This window comes from Scyliorhinus torazame, chromosome 5, assembly GCF_047496885.1.
Source record: "Scyliorhinus torazame isolate Kashiwa2021f chromosome 5, sScyTor2.1, whole genome shotgun sequence".
Taxonomy (NCBI): domain Eukaryota; kingdom Metazoa; phylum Chordata; class Chondrichthyes; order Carcharhiniformes; family Scyliorhinidae; genus Scyliorhinus; species Scyliorhinus torazame.
Window position 1 is genome coordinate 117,199,655 of NC_092711.1, and position 22,750 is coordinate 117,222,404.

Genomic DNA, 22,750 nt, shown 5'->3' on the forward strand with positions numbered 1-22,750 from the left:
TGCAGGTGTTCAATAATCCAATAGGAATTGTATGAGAAACCTCTTTGTCCAGCGAGTGGTGAGAATGTGGAACTCACCACCACAGCGGGTGGTTGAGGTGAACATCATGAATACATTGAGGGGGAAGCTGGATCCACACATGATGGAGAAAGGAATAGAAGGTGATGCTGATGGGGGGATATGAAGAGGGGTGGGTGGAGGCTCATGTGGAGCATAAATACTTTTTAAAAAATAAAAAATTTAGAGTAACCAATTCATTTTTTCCAATTATGGGGCAATTTAGCGTGTTCAATCCACCTATCTTGCACATCTTTGGGTTGTGGGGGCGAAACCCACGCAAACACGGGGAGAATGTGCAAACTCCACACGGACAGTGAACCAGAGCCGGGATCGAACCTGGGACCTCGGTGCCGTGGGACTGCAGTGCTACCACTGCGCCACCGTGCTGCCCATGGAGCATAAATACTGACACAGACCAATTGATCTGACCGGCCTGGCCCTGGTTTGTAGACTCAATGCAACAGACAAATGTATTTATTTTCTAGCTACCTGCAATGGTTGTTAAAAAAAACTAAAATTTAATATTACTATCCAGGGTAAAATAAATGTCCTTCATTAACTTTTGTGGATACTTTCCATAGAAACGTGCTCTATCAGGCTCAATGAACATCAACCCACTTGAAGCAGAGAAGTGAGACCGGCCAATCCAGCTGAAAGAAACCCTCCGATCCTCCCACTCAACTGTCAGAATGATCATGGTTCAGTCCTGGATTTGATTAACAGCAGCAAAAATAGCAGGACCCAACCCGTGTAATTACTTGTGAACTCGCTGATGTGTCTTCAGGTGAGATGACTGAATGAATCCCTTCCCACACACAGAGCAGGTGAATGGTCTCTGCCCAGTGTGGACTCGCTGGTGTGTTCGCAAGTTGAATGAATTACTGAATCCCTTCCCACACTGAGAGCAGGTGAACAGCCTCTCCCCAGTATGAACTCGCTGGTGAGTCAACAGGGTGGATGAATCATTAAATCGCTTCCCACACTTGAGAGCAGTTGTAGGGCCTCTCCCCGGTGTGAATTTGTTGGTGTTTCCGAAGACTGGATGACGTTCTAAATGTCTTTACGCAGTGAGAGCAGCTAAATGGTCTCTCCTCAGTGTGAATGCGCTGGTGAACCCACAGATCAGCAGCTATTTTGAAGCAATTCTCGCAGGTCGAGCATTTGAAAGGTCTCTCATTGGTGTGAGTGACATGGTGTGTCAGCAGACTCGCTGACGGAGTGAATCGTTTCCCACACAGCGTGCAAGTGAATGGCCTCTCCCCAGTGTGAACTCGCTGATGTGTCCGTACAGAGGAAGAATGAGTGAATCTCTTCTCATAGATGTGCAAGTGGGAAACAGCCTCTCCCCAGTGTGAACTCGATGGTGTATCAGCAAGTTGAATGAATTGCTAAATCCATTCCCACACTCTGAGCAAGTGAACAGACTCGCCCCATTGTGAACTTGCTGGTGAGCCACCAGGTTGGATGATCGAGTGAATCCCTTCCCACATTCACAGCAGGTGAATGGCCTCTCCCCAGTGTGAACTCGGTGGTGTTTCCGCAGGGTGGATGAATCGCTGAATCCCTTCCCACACACAGAGCAGGAGAATGGCTTCTCCCCAGTGTGAACACGCTTGTGTGTCAGGAGATTGGATGAATGAGCGAATCCCTTACCACACTTGGAGCAGGTAAATGGCCTCTCTCCAGTGTGACTGTGTTGATGAATCTCTAGCTCTGATCGAGATTTGAAACCCTTCCCACAGCCAGAACAGGTGAACGGTCTCTCACTGGTATGAACTCGTTTGTGTTTCAATAAGTTGGATGAATTAGTGAAGCAATGCTTATGCAAGCTGTGTTACTGGTTAAAGCTCGTTCCACTGTCAGTTCACTGGAACACTCTCACTCAGGCCTGTGTGTGTCTCGTGCTTTTCCAGTCACACTGATGTTTAAAATCTTTTTGAGATTTCTGTCTGCAAATTCTCCCCTTCTATAATCCTGTAAACGGAGAACACAAAAGTCATTGCTATCAGTACAAGATAGAAATACAAAATCAAAAATCTAGGGCAGCACGATAGCATAGTGGTTAGCACAAATGCTTTACAGCTCCAGGGTCCCAGGTTCGATTCCCGGCTGGGTCACTGTCTGTGTGGAGTCTGCACATTCTCCCCGTGTGTGCGTGAGTTTCCTCCGGGTGCTCCGGCTTCCTCCCACAGTCCAAAGATGTGCAGGTTAGGTGGATTGGCCATGCTAAATTGCCCTTAGTGTCCAAAATTGCCCTTAGTGTTAGTTGAATGGGGTCACTGGGTTATGGGGATAGGGTGATGTGGGCTTGGGTAGGGTGCTCTTTCCAAGAGCCGGTGCAGACACGATGGGCCGAATGGCCTCCTTCTGCACTGTAAATTCTGTGAAAAATTCTAGTTTCTGTGAATCCTTCTTTCATCTATCATTCCTCAAAGATCAACCCAGACACATTCTCTCCATTCTCACTGTGCTGTACCTAATATTCACCCAAACAATTCTCGTGAACGACTGATTCATACTGCTCAACAGTTTCTACTCCACGCAGTCTCCTGGAATATATATATTATGTGTACATGTAACTGTTTGAAACTGTGTAATATGCTGCGGTGGCAGAGGATATGCGAAAGAACATTATTTATACAGTGAGTGGTTTTACTCTGCATCTCTACCTATGTTTCCACATGAAATTTGATGGATACTTGAAGGAAATAAACTTGCACGAGTACAGTAATATAGGGGGAATGCAAGTGACTGGGTGGCTCAGCAAAGAGTTAAGAAAGACTGGAGTTGCTGTTTGATCTCCTCTGTATTGTGAGGACTAAAGATATACAGAACTATATTTTAAAAGTGGAAATAAATGATTTTATGACAGAACCATAAATATATACCACATAACAACACCAGGTATATCTCTGTCCCATATTAATTCATTGTCCCCTTAAATGTCAGCCATCTCAAGGGGAAACCACCCTTTTAATTGTGAACATTGGGAAAGTGACCACATTTTTGGCCAGACAAATAAATGTGCCAATGTGAGAGTGGAGTTAATGTGTTGAAAATGAAAAAACGAAAATCGCTTATTGTCACAAGTAGGCTTCAAATAAAGTTACTGTGAAAAACCCCTAGTCGCCACATTCCGGTGCCTGTTCGGGGAGGCTGGTACAGGAATTGAACCGTGCTGCTGGCCTGCCTTGGTCTGCTTTCAAAGCCAACGATATAGCCCTGTGCTAAACAAGCCCCTTAAGAGGGGAAGAGACCTGGGCCAACCTTTCTGGAGTCTGCACCCTCCCTGGATTCACTTCCTTTCCCTCCAGTTCCTGCAAGTCAACAATTGAAGCCTAGAATTGGAAAATAAATAAAAGTGGGAGAAGAGAAAGTGTTTTACTCACAAATGTTACACACGGGAGGAGGTTTTATTCTGTGTGAATCCCAATCTTCATTCAGAGATGGAGCAGCAGCAGCTTTGCTGGGCTGCAATGAGCAGCTTCACAAGCCCCATATTCGCACAAGCGAGGAAGCTGCTTGCAGCCATTGGCACAAAGCCAGCGTTCTGATTGGCTGGGTGTTCAGCGTGCTTCCGTTCACCCAGCTCCTCCCATTGGTCAATCCCTTGCATGACGACAATGGGGAAGCAAATCCCGAGTTTACGTGGGGGTGGGAGACACTTTGACCTCCAGACGGGCGTTGAGCTGTTGTCCAGTCCGCAGTATTCTGTTTCTGGACCCAATGGATCACGGTGTGCTGAGAAAACGTCACAAAGGACTCTGTCGGAATCGTCCAATAGGAATCACACTGCTCCGCGGTGACGTCCACAGGCGCGCGGCCACGGAAGCCCGGCCCCCACATTTGTTTCCCCCAACACCACCTAGAGAGAATGTTTCAAGGCTTCCGGCCAGAGCGAGCAGCCGCTCACTGACATTCCCCTCCCCTCCCCCCCCCCCCCCCCCCCCGTCTCCCCACAGCGGCTGGCTGGTCCAAAACGGCATCGGGAGCACTGCGCTTGCTCCGGACAGCAGCGCGTTTTGCGCTTGGCCTGCAGCTGAGGGAGTGGGGGAGTTCACTTTGCAAAATGTCTTCCCATCATTTTCTTCGCAGTCCTGCAGCTTGATTTGAAACAGCACAGCATTGTTTTTTTTAGCTTCACACACAGGCTAAAGCGTCCTCCTCTGTTCAACATCTGTGAGTAAAATACTTTCATTCTCCCTCTGGGAAATACAGAGTTGTGGGACTCTGGAACTGGAATTAGAGACACATCTGCTGAGGGGGAAATGCTGTGATTTTGTGGAACCTGTTTTTATTGTCTGAGATATTTAAAGTCAAATTTGTCCTGTCCATTCATTAGACCAATAGATATAGGAGCAGAATTAGGCCATTTGGTCCATCATGTTGTTCCGTCATTCAATCATGGCTAATAAATTTCTCATTCCCATTCTCCTGGCCTCTCCCCATAAGCCCTGATCCCCTTGTATTCAAATATTGTTTGTCTGTTAATACATGATTTATTTATGTTGATTTACGTAGGCAGCACATTAACACAGTGGTTAGCACTGCTGCTTCACAGCGTCAGGGATCTGGATTTGATTCCCGGCTTGGGTCACTGTCTGTGCAGTGTCTGCACTTTCTCCCCGTGTCTGCATAGGTTTCCTCCGGGTGCTCCGGTTTCCTCCCACAAGTCCCAAAAACGTGCTTGTTAGGTGAATTGGACATCCTGAATTCTCCCTCTACCCGAACAGACGATGGAGTGTGGTGACTGGGGAGATTTTCACAGTAACTTCATTGCAGTGTTAGTGTAAGCCTACTTGTGACATTGATAAAATTTATTATTTTTTTAATTTTTTTTTTAAAGTGAAACCTTATCCTGCAATTTAATCCATGGAAGTCCAACAGTGGAGATGGAGGCCATTCGACCTATCGTGTCTGCACTGACCTTCTGAAAGAGTACCCTACTTAGGTCTTATCCCCGTAACCTCAGTTAGCCTGCATTAGCACAGTGGGCTAAGTAGCTGGCTTGTAATGCAGAACAATGCCAGCAGCGCAGGTTCAATTCCTGTACTGGCCCCCCAGAACAGGTGCCTGAATGTGGCGACTAGGGGCTTCATTGAAGCCTTCTTGTGACAATAAGCAATTATTATTATTATATCCTTGGACACCAAGGGGTAATTGTAACATGGCCAATCCACCTAACATGCACATCTTTACACACCCAAGAGGCAATTTTAGCATGGCCAATCCACCTAACCTGCAAATCTTTGGACACTTAAGGGATATTTTTCACACAGCCAACCTCCCTAACCTGCGAATCTTTGGACACTTAAAAGAGTATTTTTTGCATGGCCAATCCACCTAACCTGCCAATCTTTGGACAGTTGGGGTTCTCTGGAAATGTGTTTATTTTCAGGTTATTGGTCCCGACGGAGATTGTAGCAACATTAATATGTGTAGTTCTTGTATGGTACATATTAAATATATTATTTATGGCTGTGCAGTAAAGTTAATTTATAATTATTTTTATTCTGTAAGATAGTACCAAAGCTACTTTACATATTTCCAGTCAGTTATTACAGTAGAGAAGGAGTCCATTCAGCACCTCGAGTCCATGCTGACTCTGTGCAGAGAATCTAATCAGTCCCATTCCCCCTCTATATCCCCATTCATCTGTAGGTTTATTTCCTTGAATATCCATTTTGGAATTTTTGATCATCTCCTCTTCCGCCACCCTTGGAGACAATGAGTTCCATATAATGATCACACAATGCCAAAATAAATGTCATCTTCAAATCACCTCTGTGTATCTAATGAAGTAATATCTCACACATTATTGAGCCGACTAAAATGCACTTATAAATTTAGACCAACTACTTGCATGAAGATTTTTCGATCCCTGTGTGCTGAAAAGGAAGTAGTGAGCATGAATCTAGATAAATGGCACCTTGAGAATTGGAAGTGTGTATATTAGGTAAAGCAGAGTGAGAATGAACAGAGAGTGTGTGAGACGGTGATTTACAATTTTTGGGGGAAAAGAAAGGAAAGAATTTTCCATAGAAACTAAAATGATCTGTTCTGAATTTCTATCCTGGATTTACAGTGATGACTTTTGGAAAAACTATTTTTACAGGATGTCAGAAGGGAAGGATTTTCAGACACAAATCTAAAAACAAATGTCATGCCGCGATCTGACACAGCCAATCGATTCATTGAGAGCTGAATATCATCAGACTTTGAATCTAGAGTGCAAAATGTTTCTGTCAAAAGATTTTAATTATCAGTGACTGGAAAAGCACCGAGACACACACACGCTCGAACGAGAGTGTTCCAGTGAACTGACTGTGGAAAGAACTTTAACCAGTTACACAGCCTGAAGAAACATCACACCATTCACAGCGAGGAGAAACCATACACATGTTCCATGTGTGGACAATGCTGCAACTGATTGTCAAACCTGGAGAGACACAAGGACACCCACTGATGGAGAAACTGTGGAAATGTAAGGACTGTGGGAAGGGATTTCTGTTCCCGTCTGCTCTTGAAACACACCGACGCATTCACACTGGAGAGAGACCGTTTACCTGCTCTGTCTGTGGAAAGGGATTCAGTGATTCATCCACCCTGCGAAAACATCACCATGTGCACACCAAGAAGAGGCCGTTCACCTGCTTGGAGTGTGGGAAGGGATTCAGGGATTCATCACACCTGCTGACACACCAGCGGGTTCACACTGGGGAGAGGCCATTCACCTGCTCTGACTGTGGGAAGGCATTCAGGAATTCAGCACACCTGCAGACACACCAGCGAGTTCACACCGGGGAGAGGCCATTCACCTGCTCTGCATGTGGGAAGGGATTCAGTCAGTCTTGCAACCTGGTTGTTCACCAACGCGTTCACACCGGGGAGAGGCCATTCACCTGCCCCGAATGTGGGAAGGGATTCAGCGATCCATCTGCCCTACAGAGACACCAACTTGTTCACACTGGGGAGAAACCATTCACCTGCTCAGTGTGTGGGAAGGGATTCACTCAATTATCCAACCTGCTGAGACACCGGCGAGTTCACAAGTGATTCCATTGGCTGGATTCTGCTGTTAATCACATTCAGGACTGAACCGTGTTCTTTCTGACAGTTGGTGAAGAGGGAGGATCAGAGAGTTTATTTCTGCTGGACTTGCTGGTTTCATTACTTTGCTTCCAGGGGGCTGATACTCTTTGAGCCTGGGAATGCACATTTCCACTCATTCAGTCCATCACGTTCCTGCTGGTTCCGCGAGAACAATTCAGTGAGTCCCATTTCCCTGTTCCATCCAGGTAAGTGTATTTTCCACAAGTGTCCTTTCTAAATTATTCCATCATCTCTGTTTCTCCCACACTCATGGGGCGTGTATTCCAGGTCATTACCACTCACTTGAGAGGCAGACAAAATCAAGAGGTTAGGAGATGGCCACTCTGCCCATCTTGATCATGCTGCCTGTTTGAAAGAGCTACCCAGTTAATCCCTTTTCCCTGCAATTTTCATTTCCTTTCTTTTGGAAAACAGTCTCGCAATGCGACTTCCGGGTGCGGCTATGCAGAGCTAGGTCGCACATTCGGCAGCTCCTGCTTGGAACGGACTTTTGGGCTCTTTTACAGGGCCCCCACGGCATTTGTTTGACATTTCCCGGTGTGGGAAGAAGGCGGCAATATTCCCCCGACAGTGTCCCCCAGGAAGGGTATGTCTCTTGGTTGCCAGACACACGCAGAAACAGTGAAAGATTTGGCTGCAACTACAGGATAAACAGGGCCTCTTCCAGCATGCAGGCGGGGGAAGGGCAAGCTTAAAGCTGCAAGCTGACCTGAGGGCCTGTATCAAAGGTGAATTCTAGCAGCAGAGGGAACAACTGTGAAAAGACCTCATCAAGGCCACTGAAGGGACTTCCGGTTGCGGTGATGCCTAGCTAGCCGCACGCTTCGGCGGCTCCAGCTCCGACGGACCTTCGGGCTCTTTTAAGAGCCCCAACGGGGAATTTTTCGACGACGCAACCCGGTGTGGGGCGTGTGAGAAGGGAGTCCCCCCCAAATGAAGGAGGAAAAAACCGGCGGCGGCGGCTGCAGCGCGAGGAATCGTCGACCAAAGGGTCAGAAAGAGAGAAGTACAAGATGGCGGCGGAGAAAGCGCAGGCGACATGGGGGCCTGAGCATGAAATTGTGAGACGGTGCGTGGAGCTGCTGAAGAGGGAGGTGCTGACCCCGTTGCTACAGGCAATTGAGGGGCTCAAGGAGACATTAAAGACCCAGGAGACAGAGCTCCGTGTGGTGGAGCAGAAGGTGACAGATATTGAGGACGAGATCCTGGGCCTGGCGGTTAAGACACAGACGCACGAGGCACTTCATAAAAAGTGTACTGAAAGGATCGAAGCCCTAGAAAATGGAGCGCGAAGGAAGAACCTTCGGATACTGGGTCTCCCTGAGGGTGTGGAAGGAGTGGACTGTGGAGCGTACGCAAGTACGATGCTGAGCTCACTGATGGGTGCTGAGGCCCCTAAGGGCCCCTTGGAGGTGGAGTGGGCAAATCGGATTCCGGCGAGAAGACCAAAAGCGGGGGAACCACCCAGGGCGATAATCGTGCGATTTTACCGCCTTAAGGATAGAGAAGAGGTCCTGAGATGGGCTAAAAAGGTGCGGAGTAGCAGATGGGAGAATGCAGTGGTACGGGTATACCAGGATTGGAGTGCGGAGGTGGCGAGAAGGAGGGCGAGCTTCAACCGAGCCAAAGAGGTGTTGCATAAAAGGAAGGTGAAGTTCGGGATGCTGCAGCCGGCAAGACTATGGGTCACGTATCAGGAGAGACACCATTATTTCGAGACGGCGGAGGAAGCATGGACCTTCATCAAAGAAGAGAAATTGGATCGGAACTGAGGGACTGATGCTGCAGGAAATGTTATTGTTAATGTTACGGTGGAAGTTAATTGAGAAGTAAACAGGGAAGGGGGGAGACATTGGGGAAATGTGGGCGCCGGTGAGGGGGGAAAGACGGGACATAGTTGGAGAATGGGGAAGGGGAGGGGGAGGGGAAAGGGAGCTGCGCCATAAGAGGCGGGTCAGGTAAAGGGATGTTCCCGCACCAGAAAGAATAAGGCGGGAAGACAGGCGCAAGGCGGATGGGAGTTCCCCACATGGGGGGGGTCGAGGAGTGAGCAGGAGTAGCCGGGGTCAGTTGAAGTTAGCTGACTTACGGAAGTAATATGGGGGGAGCAATCAAGCTAGAAAGAGATCTAGCGGGGAGGGGAGGAGGGAGGGAGAAGGGGGGGGGGGACAACTGGGTTGCTGCAGCGGAAATCCAAAAGGAAATGGCTAAAGAGTGGGTGGGCGGGGATGGTGTGCGACGCTGGGGGAGCGAGCGGGAGCGCGGAGGCGGGATATGGGACTGGCCTAGAGAAGGTAATGGCTAGTCGACACGGGAGGGGGGCAGGTAGCCCCCTAGTGAGGCTGATCACGTGGAACGTGAGAGGCCTGAACGGACCGATAAAAAGGGCCCGAGTGCTCGCGCATTTGAAAGGACTAAGGGCAGACGTGGTTATGCTCCAAGAGACGCACCTAAAGGTGGCGGACCAAGTTAGGCTAAGGAAAGGATGGGTGGGACAGGTGTTCCACTCAGGACTGGACGCAAAGAATAGAGGGGTGGCCATTTTGGTGGGGAAACAGGTCGCATTTGAAGCAAAGAACAGCGTAGCAGATAGCGGAGGTAGATATGTAATGGTGAGTGGCAGGCTGGAGGGAATGGAGGTCGTGTTGGTTAACGTGTATGCCCCAAACTGGGACGATGCGGGATTTATGAGACGGATGCTGGGGCGTATACCGGACCTGGAGGTAGGAAACTTGATTTTAGGAGGGGACTTTAATACGGTGCTGGACCCGGGGCTAGATAGATCCAGCTCAAGGACCGGAAGAAGGCCGGCAGCGGCCAAGGTACTTAAGGGGTTTATGGACCAAATGGGGGGAGTGGATCCATGGCGATTTCTTAGACCTAGGGCTAGGGAGTATTCCTTCTTCTCCCATGTCCATAAAGTGTACTCCCGGATAGATTTTTTTGTTTTGGGAAGGTCGTTGATCTCTAGGGTGGAAGAAGCTGAGTACTCAGCCATAGCGGTTTCGGATCATGCCCCACATTGGGTGGACCTGGAATTAGGAGAGGAAAGGGAGCAGAGAACACTCTGGCGATTAGATGTGGGACTGATGGCGGATGAGGGAGTGTGTGCAAGAGTGCGGGGGTGTATTGAGAGATACCTGGAGGTCAATGACGACGGCGAGGTCCCGGTGGGAGTGGTATGGGAAGCACTAAAAGCGGTGGTCAGAGGAGAGCTGATCTCCATTGGGGCCCACAAAAGGAAAACAGAGGCCAAGGAAAGGGAAAGATTACTGGGGGAGATTTTAAGGGTGGATAGGGAATTTGCAGAGACCCCGGAGGAGGAATTGTACAGGGAGAGGAGACGACTCCAGACGGAATTTGACCTTCTGACCACCAGAAAGGCGGAGGTACTGTGGAGGAAGGCACAGGGGAGGAGGTATGAATATGGGGAAAAGGCGAGTCGCCTGTTGGCTCATCAATTGCGAAAGAGGGCAGCAGCGAGGGAAATAGGAGGAATTAGAGACGAAAGGGGAGACACGGTGCGAAGGGCAGGAAAGATAAATGAGGTGTTCAAGACCTTCTATGAGGAACTGTATAGGTCTCAACCCCCAGAGGGAGAGGAGGGGATGCGGCAGTTCCTGGACCAATTGAGGTTCCCGAAAGTGGAGGAGCGGGGGGTGGTAGGCCTGGGGGCACCGATTGGGGTGGACGAGGTTATTAAGGGACTGGGAAGCATGCAAGCAGGGAAGGCCCCAGGACCAGACGGGTTCCCGGTGGAGTATTACAGAAAATATGTGGACTTGTTGGCCCCGTTGATGGTGAGGACGTTCAATGAGGCCAGGAAAGGGGGGACTCTACCCCCGACGATGTCGGAGGCGACGATATCGTTAATTTTGAAGAGGGATAAAGATCCGTTACAGTGCGGGTCCTATAGACCCATTTCATTGTTGAACGTGGACGCCAAATTGTTGGCAAAGGTACTGGCATCGAGGATAGAGGACTGTGTCCCGGGGGTGGTGCACGAAGACCAGACAGGGTTCGTAAAAGGGAGACAACTGAATGTTAACGTGCGACGACTATTAGGGGTGATAATGATGCCCCCAGTGGAGGGGGAGGCAGAGATAGTGGCGGCAATGGACGCAGAGAAGGCATTTGATAGGGTGGAGTGGGAGTATTTATGGGAAGTGTTAAGGAGGTTTGGGTTTGGGAACGGGTTTATTAGCTGGGTTAGACTTCTTTATGGGGCTCCAACGGCAAGCGTAGTTACAGGTCGACATAGATCGGAGTATTTCCGACTATATAGGGGAACAAGACAGGGATGCCCGCTGTCTCCATTGTTGTTCGCGTTGGCAATTGAACCTCTGGCCATGGCGTTGAGAGACTCCAGGAAATGGAGAGGGGTGATTAGAGGGGGAGAAGAACACCGAGTCTCGTTATATGCGGATGACCTATTGTTATACGTGTCGGACCCAGCGGGGGGAATGATAGAGGTTATGCGAATTTTGAGGGGGTTCGGGGATTTTTCGGGGTATAGGCTAAACATGGGGAAGAGTGAATTATTTGTGATACATCCAGGGGACCAGAGTAGAGAGATAGAAGGCTTGCCTCTAAGGAAAGTGGAAAGAAACTTCCGATACCTGGGGATTCAGATCGCTAGGAGCTGGGGAACCTTGCACAGACTTAATCTGACACGGTTGGTAGAACAAATGGAGGAGGACTTCAAGAGGTGGGACATGCAGCCTCTATCGCTGGCGGGCAGGGTGCAAGCAATTAAGATGATGGTCCTCCCGAGGTTCTTATTTGTATTTCAATGTCTCCCTATCCTAATCACTAAGACCTTTTTTAATAAAATAGACAGGAGCATCACGAGCTTCGTGTGGGCAGGGAAAGTTCCGAGAGTAAGGAGGGGGTTCCTTCAGCGTAGTAGGGACAGAGGAGGATTGGCACTACCGAACTTGGGCGATTACTATTGGGCCGCCAATGTGGCAATGATACGTAAATGGATGATGGAGGGTGAGGGAGCGGCGTGGGAAAGACTGGAGAGAAAGTCCTGTAAAGGGACGAGTTTAGAGGCGCTGGTGACGGCGCCGCTACCGATCTCACCTAAAAAGTTTACCACGAACCCGGTGGTGGCGGCAACATTAAATATCTGGGGACAGTGGAGGCGACAGAGAGGGGTGCGGGGAGCCCTGGTGGGGTCCCCAATCAGGAACAACCATAGGTTCGCCCCAGGAAGAATGGATGGAGGATTTCAGAGCTGGTTCCAGTTGGGAATTAGGAGGGTGGGAGATTTATTTATAGATGGGACTTTTGCGAGCTTGGGAGCATTGGAGGAAAAGTATAAGTTGCCCCGGGGAAATTTCTTGAGATATATGCAGGTGAGGGCATTTACTAGACAACAGGTGAGGGAATTTCCATTGCTCCCGACACAGGGGATACAGGACAGGGTGCTTTCAGGGGTGTGGGTCGGAGAGGGCAAGGTGTCAGAGATTTACCGAGAGATGAGGGAAGAGGGGGAGGACTCGGTGGGCGAACTAAAGGGAAAGTGGGAAGAAGAACTAGGGGAGGAGATAGAGGAGGGTATGTGGGCTGATGCCCTAAGCAGGGTAAATTCCTCTTCCTCATGCGCCAGGCTTAGCCTGATTCAATTTAAGGTGCTACATAGAGCACACATAACGGGAGCAAGATTGAGCAGGTTCTTTGGAGTGGAGGACAAATGTGGGAGGTGTGGCGGGAGCCCGGCAAACCACGCACATATGTTTTGGGCATGCCCGGCACTGGAAGGGTATTGGAAGGGAGTGACGGGAGTGATTTCGCGGGTGGTGAAGGCCCGGGTCAAACCAGGCTGGGGGTTAGCTCTATTTGGAGTTGCGGAAGAGCCGGGAGTGCAGGAGGCGAAAGAGGCCGACGTTGTGGCCTTTGCGTCCCTAGTAGCCCGGCGCAGGATCCTACTCATGTGGAAGGAGGCGAAACCCCCCGGACTGGAGGCCTGGGTAAATGATATGGCGGGGTTCATTAAACTGGAGCAGATAAAGTTTGCCCTGAGAGGATCGGCTCAAGGGTTCACCAGGCGGTGGCAGCCATTTCTCGACTACCTAGGGGAACGTTAGAGGGAAGACAGATGACCAGCAGCAGCAACCCAGGGGGAGGGGGGGTTTAGTTTAGGTCAAAGATAAAGGTGTTTTGTTACTTGTGTATTGTTTAAAATTTCTGTATTGTTATTGTTGCGTTTGCTTTGTAAGAGGGGAAAAATTGTTGTTTGGGGAAAAATTTTCAATAAAACATTTATAAAAAAAAAAAAACAGTCTCGCAATGCAGGCAGCGGATTCCAAATCACACAACTTCACTGTGTTTTCAAACAAATAATGTCAAAGACATGGTCATTTTATAAAATTAAAACATGAATCTTTATTAATGACTAAATGTACCATATACAAATTTGTGGCCAATTGAAAAAAATGCATTTCTATTACACCTCTCATGACCGCAGGACTTCCCAAAGCATTTTGCAGCCCATGGAGTACTTTTGAAGTGGAGTCACTGTTGCAATGTGGGAAAATGGAGGGAGGCCTGGGGAGTCATTTTTAGTTTTAAAAATCAATCTTGTTCACACTGTATTCATTGTTATAAGTAACAAGGTCAAGTAAGCCATTTTATCTCCAATTTCTTTCAGCTGTTTCACATTTAGTAACTCTTCTTTATTAACTATAGATTGAACTACATAAAGCCACTGATGATGAAGGTGATAATTAATTAAGTTTTCACAGTAACTTCATTGCAGTGTTAAACTGAAATTGAACTGGACCAGCCACATTAATACTGTGGCTACCAGGGCAGGTCAAAGGCTAGGAATCCTACGGCGAGTAACTCACCTCCTGACCCCTCAAAGGCTGTCTACCATCTACAAGGCACAAGTAAGTGTAATGGAATACTCTCCACTTGCCTGGATGAGTGCAGCTCCAACAGCACTCAATAAGCTTGACACCATCCAGGACAAAGCAATCCGCTTGATTGCTCCAGCTTCCTCAAACATTCAAACCCTGCACCACAGACAACAAGGAGCAAACTTGTGTACCTCGACAAGATCACTGCAGTAACTCACCAAGGTTCCTTCGGCAGCACCTTCCAAACCCACAACCCCTACCATCTAGAAGGACAAGAGCAGCAGATACCTGGGAACCCCACCACCTGGAGGTTCCCTCCAAGTCACTCACCACCCTAAATTGGAAATATATTACCGTTCTTTCATTGTCACTGAGCAAAATCCTGAAACTCCCTCCCTCACAGCACAGTGGGTGTACCTACAACTGAAGGACTGCAGCGGTTCAAGAAGGAAACTCCCCACCACGTTCTGAAGGGCAACTAGGGATGGGCAATAAATGCTGACCTAACCAGCGATGCCCACATCCCATAAAAATGAATTTTAAAAATGTAAGCCTATTTGTGACAATAAGAAAGATCATTGGATAATTGTTAGTAATGAACCTTGATTCGGCGATGCTGAGTGCTGCAAAACCCATTGTGCTTCATTAGATGTGATCCGCAATTGGATAATATTTGTTAAGCAATCCTGAATGTTGTAAGAATTACGCTGGCACCCAATTTAAGATTGTCATTCGGGCTTTCAGAGTGGTGCACTTCTGTGTTCCAGAAGCTACATCTGTGACTACACAGAGCCCTGATTGATGCAGACAGAAGAAGCTGGAAACTCATATGCTTGCTTGAACTGAACAAAATAGTGACAGGTGTGTTCCATTGGCTGGATTGCGGGTTTGGGATGTGGAGCAAGGCCAGCAGCGCGGGTTCAATCCCGATACCGGCTGAGGTTATTCAGGAAGGCCCCTCCTTCTCAACCTTGCCCTTCATCTGGGATGTGGTGATCCTCAGGTTAAATCACCATCAGTCATCTCTCCCCCTCAAAGGGGAAGCAGCCTATGGTCATCTGGGTCAATGGCAACTTTACATTTTACATGGTTCATTCCACAGGAAATGCCTGATTCAATCAGAGTCAACCTGCCTGGTTTGAATTTAAACAAAGCTTGTCTCTTCAGTTAACTGGTGCACTCTCCATGGCAATGCCTCTCCACGGCAATGCCTCCCCATGGCAACGCCTCCCCATGGCAACACCTCTCCCAATCAGAGTCCACTTACCAACAAATCAACACTCTCTTCTCGTGAAGTTTAAATTGTTGTTCCCTTTAAATTTTCTATTCTTGCGAATGTCCTGATGAGTGGAAGATGAAAAGCTTCAACTCTTTTCTCGATTACTGTTTTAATTACCTACCAGTATGTAATGCTTGAGTAAGAAGTGAGCCTTCATTGAGTTACAATTACTTAATCAGTAGTTATAGTGAAAGGCTCAGTTTTATTTGTTGTAAAAATGTAAAAGCCTAATTGTAGTGTATGTAAAGAATGTGCAATGAGGATAAATGTACCGGCAAGAGAGACCTTCCAACTCTGATTAACCTCAACATTTGAAACGGTATGAATAAGGGATTGTACAGAATCCGATAAAGGGATAGTATGAAACAGTTCAATTGTCTTCCTATCCAAGATAATGAGAGATGGTGATATAAGTAATTACCATCCAGTCATAAATTAATCTCTAGATCAAATTGACCAATTTTCATGTTACCACAGGCCCAATTCTTGCCTTTGACAATGTGCCGCATAGGAGACTTAAATAAGTTGAAGAGCCCATGGTGGTCAGGGTAAGATCCTGGCATGGATAGAGGATTGGCTGACTGGCAGAAGGCAGAGAGTGGTGATAAAGGGGTCGTTTTCAGGATGGCCGCTGGTGACTAGTGGTTTGCCTCAGGGGTCTGTGCTGGGACCACAAATTTTCACAATATACATTAATGATCTGGAAGAAGGAACTGAAGGCACTGTTGCTAAGTTTGCAGATGATACAAAGATCTGTAGAGAGACGGTTGTATTGAGGGGGCTGCAGAAGGATTTGGATAGGCTAGGAGAGTGAGCGAAAAGTGGCAGCTGAAATACAATGTGGAAAAGTGTGAGGTTATATTGGAAATATATTGCCATTCCTTCACTGTCACTGGGTCATAATCCTGAAACACCCTCCCCAAAAGTACTGCGTGTGTACAAACACCTCAGGGACTTCAGTGGTTCAAGAAGGTAGCTCACCACCACCTTCTTGAGGTCAGGTAGGGATGAGCAATAAATGTTGGCCGAGCCCGTTAATGCACATCCCTTGAATGAATAAAAATAAAATAATAATGAACTTTATTAGTGTCACAAGTAGGCTTACATTAACACTGGGATGAATTTACTGTGAAAATCCCCAAGTCGCCACACTCCGGTGACAGTTCGGGTACACGGAGGGAGAATTCACCTAACAAGCACGTCTTTGGGACTTGCGGGAGGAAACCGGAGCGCCCGGAGGAAATCCACGCAGACACGGGGAAAACGTGTGGACTCCGCACAGACAATGACCCAAGCTGGGAATCGAACCTGGGACCCTGGTGCTAAGAAGCAGCAGTGCGAACCACTGTGCTACCAGGCCACCCCCTTTCACTTGAACTATACACAATGCAGCCATCCTGAATCCTACCCCTGCCATTTCACATTATCCAATTCATATCGAGGTTATAAATACCTACGATTACCTTTCTCACAAGTCCCTATTATTTCTGCAGCTATTATAAATCGACCAGGCTGCTACTGTTAGGTGACATTTAAACTACTAAATACAACCGAGACTTACTAAGCTTATTTTGCTTATCTCCAGACAAGCTAATTCTACATCTTCATCTTCTGAGCCGAGATCATTTCTCACGATTGTGTTGATCTCAAATGTGATCAACAGAACTAACCCATACCCTTTCATCTCGTCCTATCCTCTGTGAAGTCAACTACCCCGTAATATTCAGTTTCCAGCCTGAGCAACTTTCCAAACACATCCCTGTATTGGCTGCGATACCATGCACATTTATTTCTATCTTGCCATCAATTCATCTACCTTATTACAAATACTGGTGTATTCAGATGGAGAGCATTTAAATCTCTTTCTATCCTGTTTCCCTACTCTGACCCTCTGTTGCATTATTATATTTGTACATAACTGATAACTCTGGTTATCATTGCCTGTATTGCTACTTTGACTATTGCCTTGGCTTTGCTCGTTAAATTTCAGTCTTTCCCCTCGCCTCAACCCTGTTGCAGTTTGTTTAAATCTGTCTTTCACCAGCCCTATATATGTGATTCACCCGGGTACTAGTCCCAATCTGGTTCAAGTGAAGGTTATCCCATTGATACAACTCTCTCTTTCCCCACTCCTGACGCTAGTGCCTTTTGAATCAAAAGTCATTTCTCCCACACGAATAACGCATTCGACATTTTGACCCCATTTACTCTCAGCAAATTTATTCATGACTCAGATAGTAATCTGAAGGCTATTACTTTTTTGTTCGCTATTTAATTCAAATCGAAGGTGCTCATGCTCCCTGAGGAGAACCTCTTGCTGTATTCTACCTATGTTGCTGGCAACAACATCTACCACAATAAGTCCGCCATCCCTCTCCTTCTCTATATTCTGTGGAGCAGATCCCCACCATTCATAATGTGGACTTAAGCGTTTTACATCTGTGGTTCAAATTATAATCGGACCACGAAAGTTGAATTTGTATTCAACAATATCGCGTCGTAATGGCGATTCGGCTACCCAGCATGCACTGAGAGGGGGAATATACCCTAACTTCACCATGGGAGGCGCAGGCGCAGTACCGCTCATGCTGGAGCGTGCGCAGTGCGGGTGTTGGCAGTGGTTGGATGGGTTGATGTTGGAGTCGCAGGAAGACCAGAAACTGATTGGAGACAACAGGTGAGTGAGGTTAAATGGAGGCGGTGGGCAAGAGGGGAGGCTTCATAAACACCCGGTGCAGGAAGGGAAGCTTGAATAAAACCGGATCGAGGTCTCATACAACAAATGAAAAGCTCGAGGTCCCGTGTTTGGACCGATTATGCAGCCGCCATCTTGTTCAATAGACGAAGTAGGGGCCATCCTTATAGGGGGCACTGGGCAGCAGAGCGCATGCATGGCCGCCATCTTTATTGGGGGCAATAGGATCCGCCCATGAGACCAGGGTGGAGTCGGTCAATCTTGCTATCGTGGGAATAGGCGGTCCAGTTGGTGATGTGAATGTGTGCTCAGAATCTCGGTTTGGGAATTAATAAATAGTTTACTTCAGCCAATTCCCAGGGAGAGGGCTGGAGTCAGTGGCTAACGAGTTTGTACTGGGGACTGAAGGCAAAGATCTCGCTCTGCCCCATATTCAAATAGAGGAAATCCAATACTGTCAGGCAAGTCACGAAGGTGACCTGGTCCATCTAGAAGGTGGAGGTTGAGGGTTTGGGAAATTGTAGTTCAGTTGTAGGTTTATAAAATACCTCTCCATCGCTCTGTGACTCCCACACCTTTTCCTGTCCCACTGCTCCCATTCTCGCTCTGTGTCTCTCACTTCCCCTCTCTGCTTTTCTTATCACAGAATTCTCTACCCCATAGGGTTGTGGATGCTCCATCATTGAATACATTTGAGGCTGAGATGAAGGGAATTGAGTGCGGCATGGTAGCACAGTGGTTCGCACTGTTGCTTCACAGCACCATGGTCCCACGTTCGATTACCGCTTGTTCTCCCTGTGTCTGCGTGGGTTTCCTCCCACAAGTCACAAATACGTGCTGTTTGGGGAACATTATGAATTCTCCCTCTGTGTACCCCAACAGGCACTGGAATGTGGCAACTAGGGACTTTTCACAGTAACTTCATTTCAGTGTTAATGTAAGCCTACTCGTAATAGTAAAGATGATTATTATTTTGGTCTCTTGGGAAGTCAAAAGGATCTGGGGAGCTGATGGGAAAGTGGAGTTGAAGATTAAGATCAGGCATGATTGTGCTGATTGGTGGAGCAGGCTCGATGGGCCAAATGTTTTACTTCTCCTATTATGTTGTTACAGAGGTCAGAGTCTTGACTCGGTCCACAACGGTGGCAAATTTCCTTCCCTGAAAGACATTAATGAACCAGTTGGTTTTCGACAACAATCCATTAGCTTTCATGGTCATTTTTCCGAGTGCCGGCCCACAAATGACCAGATTCATTCAGCTCAATTTCAGAACCTGCCTTTGTATTTTTGTGTTTTTTTTCTCACTCCCTATTTTCTGTTTCAAATCAATTTCACAGAATACTCGAAAGGGAGGATTTTCAAGAAACACAAAGCAAACCACGTCATAATCTGACACAGTTCCTCATTTAGTTGTAAACTGAATATCGATGAATTTTTAACATGGAAGAAAACGGCAACATTCACAGTGAGGAGAAACCCTGGAAATGTGGAGACTGTGAGGAGGGATTTAGATCCCCATCTGAGTTGGAATCTCATCGACGCAGTCACACTGGGGAGAGACCGTTCACCTGTTTTGAGTGTGGGAAGGGATTTGCTCGATCATCCAATCTGCTGCAACATCAGCGGGTTCACAGTGTGGAGAGAACATTCACCTGTCCACATTGTGGGAGGGGATTCACCCAATCCTCCCAGCTGCTGAGACACCAGCGAGTTCATAGTGGGGAGAAACCATTCATCTGCCCCGATTGTGGGAAGGGATTCACTCGCACATCAGGGCTGCTGACGCACCAGCGAGTTCACACTGGGGAGAGGCCATTCACCTGCTCCAAGTGTGGGAAGGGATTCGCTCAGTCATCCAACCTGCTGAAACACCAGCGAATTCACACTGAGGAGAGACCGTTTAAATGCCCAGACTGTGGGCAGTGCTATAAAAGTTCCGTGGACCTAATGCGTCATCAAATTGTTCACACTGATGAGAGACCGTTCAAGTGCTCTCACTGCGGGTCGGGGTTCAGGCGATCAGAAGAACTCACTGTACACCTACGAATTCACACTGGGGAAAGACCGTTCACCTGCTCAGAGTGTGGGAAGCAATTCACTCAGTCATCTGCACTGCTGACGCACCAGCGAGTCCACACTGGGGAGAGACCATTCCCTTGCTCAGAGTGTGGGAAGAGATTCACTGATTTATCCACCCTGCTGAAACACCAGAGTGTTCACACTGATGAGAGACCGTTTAAATGCTCGGACTGTGTAAAGTGCTATAAAAGTCCCCGAGAATTGATGTATCATCAACGTGTTCACACCACTGAGACCATTTAAATGCCAAGACTGTGAGAAGTGCTATAAAAGTCCTGGGGAACTGATACGCCATCAACGCGTTCACACAGGCGAGAGACCATTCAAGTGCTCTTACTGCGAGACAGGATTCAGGGGAGCAGAACAACTCTCTGCACACCATAGAATTCACACAGGGGAGAGGCCATTCACCTGCTCCAAATGTGGGAGGGGATTCACTCAGTCATCCACACTGCTGCGACACCAGCAAGTTCACACTGGGGTGAGACCATTCACCTGCCCAGAGTGTGGGAAGGGATTTACTACCTCATCCACCCTGTGCAAACATCAGTGAGTTCCCAATGAACTACAGTGATTGGATTTTGTGATTAATCATATTCACACTGAACTATATTTCTTGGGGTCTGTTTCTGCTGATGTTAGTAAACTCCAGCCCATATATCTTGACAAATTAATCAGTTTTGTGCTAAACACAGTGTGTTGAGTCTCTAACATAAGTTCTTTTTGAAGTGATCTCCCTCTCCCCTGTCTCCTCCATCCTCACCTCCAACAACCAGTGTGAGGAGCTCATGGAGTTTCTTTGTCACTAAGGTTGAGACAATCTGATCAGCTGCCTCTGCTGCTTCCCTCCCACTAACCCACTAGGCCAAACCATTTCTACATTTCCTAAAAGTCTGAGCCCTGAACTCCCATCTTTCTCCAGTTTCTCTATCTCTTCCCCTCTCAGAGCTCATCTTGTCCATGAGATCCACCGTCTGCTTCCTTGACCCTGTCCTCAGAAAAATGCTGACCATCCAACTTATCCATGTGACTGATATCCTTAATGATTCTCTCTTAAATTCACTGTCATCAATCATCCTTTTTTTTTCATCCCACCATCCTTGCAAACTAGCACCCCATCTCCAACCTGCCTTTCCAAAATTCTTGTACTCTTGTGTCCCCCAAGGATCTGTCCTCAGCCCCTCCTATTTCCCATCTACACGCTGTCCCGAGGTGACATCATCCAAAAGCACTGTTAGTTTTCACATGTACACTGACAATACCCAGCTCTACCTCACCACCATCCCTCCACTGTTCCTAAATTATAAAACTGCTTATCCCACACTCAGTACTGGATGAGCAGAAAATTCTTCCAATTAAATATTGAGAAGATCATAGCCATTGTCTTCAGTCACCACTACAAATTCTGTTCCCTAACTACCGAGTTCATCCCTCTCCCTGGGAACTGTCTGAGGCTGAACCACACTCTGCACAATCTCCGTGTCAGATCTGACCCCAAGATGAGTTTCTGACCACATATCCACACCATCACTCATACCAGATATTTCAATCTCCGTAATGTCACCTATCTCCACCCCAGCTCACCTGCGACTGAAACTCTCATCCATGCCTGCGTCACCTTTAGGTGGATTAGGTGGTCAGGTGGATTGGCCATGCTAAATTGCCCGTAGTGTCCAAAAAGGTTAGGAGGAGTGTCATGCCTTTAAGAACTGGATGTTTAAGCAATGTACCTTTAAGAAAACAGTTATGTCATAGAGTGGGTGGAGCTCAGCTCAGTTCAGCCATTTTGGAGTTTGGTTTTGCAGTTTGAAAAGTGCCTGGCTGGTTTTGCTGAGAGCAGTTTAAAAGTGCCTGGCTGTTTTGCTGGAGCTGAAATCAACCAAGCTAATATATCTCTGCATTCTACAGAAAATATATATATCCTTTAACCTGATGTGATTTTGTTTAATGTTAAGTCTCTTGGAAGTTTGAAGGAACATTTTAAGAAGTTATTTACTGTTGCAATATTTTCTGAGTTATCTTTCAAGTAAGAGGTGTTAAGAGATCCAATGTTTATTTAAGATGTTAAGTTGAGTTCATGGAATAAACAGTGTTTTGTGTTTAAAAACCACGTGTCCATAATTGTAATCCCACACCTAGGGAAAATCCGTGTGCTAGGAAAAGCAACAAATCCATTAAAGGGAGAGGTTGGTTGAACTCCATGATACATTTTGGGGTTCTGAACACCCCTCGCCCATAACAATTGGGGGCTCGAGGGGGATACAAGTCTATCTATTGGATTGGCTTTTGTGAACTTAAAGACAGTGAAGGATTGTTGCTTTTCCGGTGTGGTATTTTAGTTTAAGTGGGGAGAGTGTTGTGAACAATGGCTCTTTCAGAGGCTCAGAAGTGTTTGGAGATGGTGAATGGTACACGTAGTACCTTACGGACAGAAACGAAAAGCAGACTGTTAGATTTGGCAAGAACATTGCAGTTAACATTACCTGACAAAATGCGAAAAGATGAGGTAATTATGGCGGTGGTGAAGCATTTAAAGTAGCCTGAGATAGAGTTTGACTCATTGGAAATGGCAAAAATTCAGTTGCAAATTAAACAAATGGAACATGAGAAATAATTAAAGCAGCTTGAATACGAGAGAGAGAGAGGGGAAAAAGAAAA

The 22,750-nt window shown here is 47.2% G+C and overlaps 1 protein-coding gene across 1 annotated transcript in view; it reads left to right on the plus strand.

Annotated features, from left to right (window-relative positions):
• LOC140417885 (uncharacterized) overlaps positions 1 to 22,199 on the plus strand; it is a 46,613-nt gene extending 24,414 nt beyond the window's left edge. The window contains exons 3-5 of the mRNA XM_072501317.1: positions 6,412 to 7,112; positions 7,246 to 7,358; positions 19,446 to 22,199. Coding sequence (XP_072357418.1) covers positions 6,412 to 7,112; positions 7,246 to 7,358; positions 19,446 to 20,335 — 1,704 coding nt within the window. The 3' untranslated portion in view covers positions 20,336 to 22,199. The remainder of the gene's footprint in view (positions 1 to 6,411; positions 7,113 to 7,245; positions 7,359 to 19,445) is intronic.
• The last annotated feature ends 551 nt before the right edge of the window (positions 22,200 to 22,750 follow it).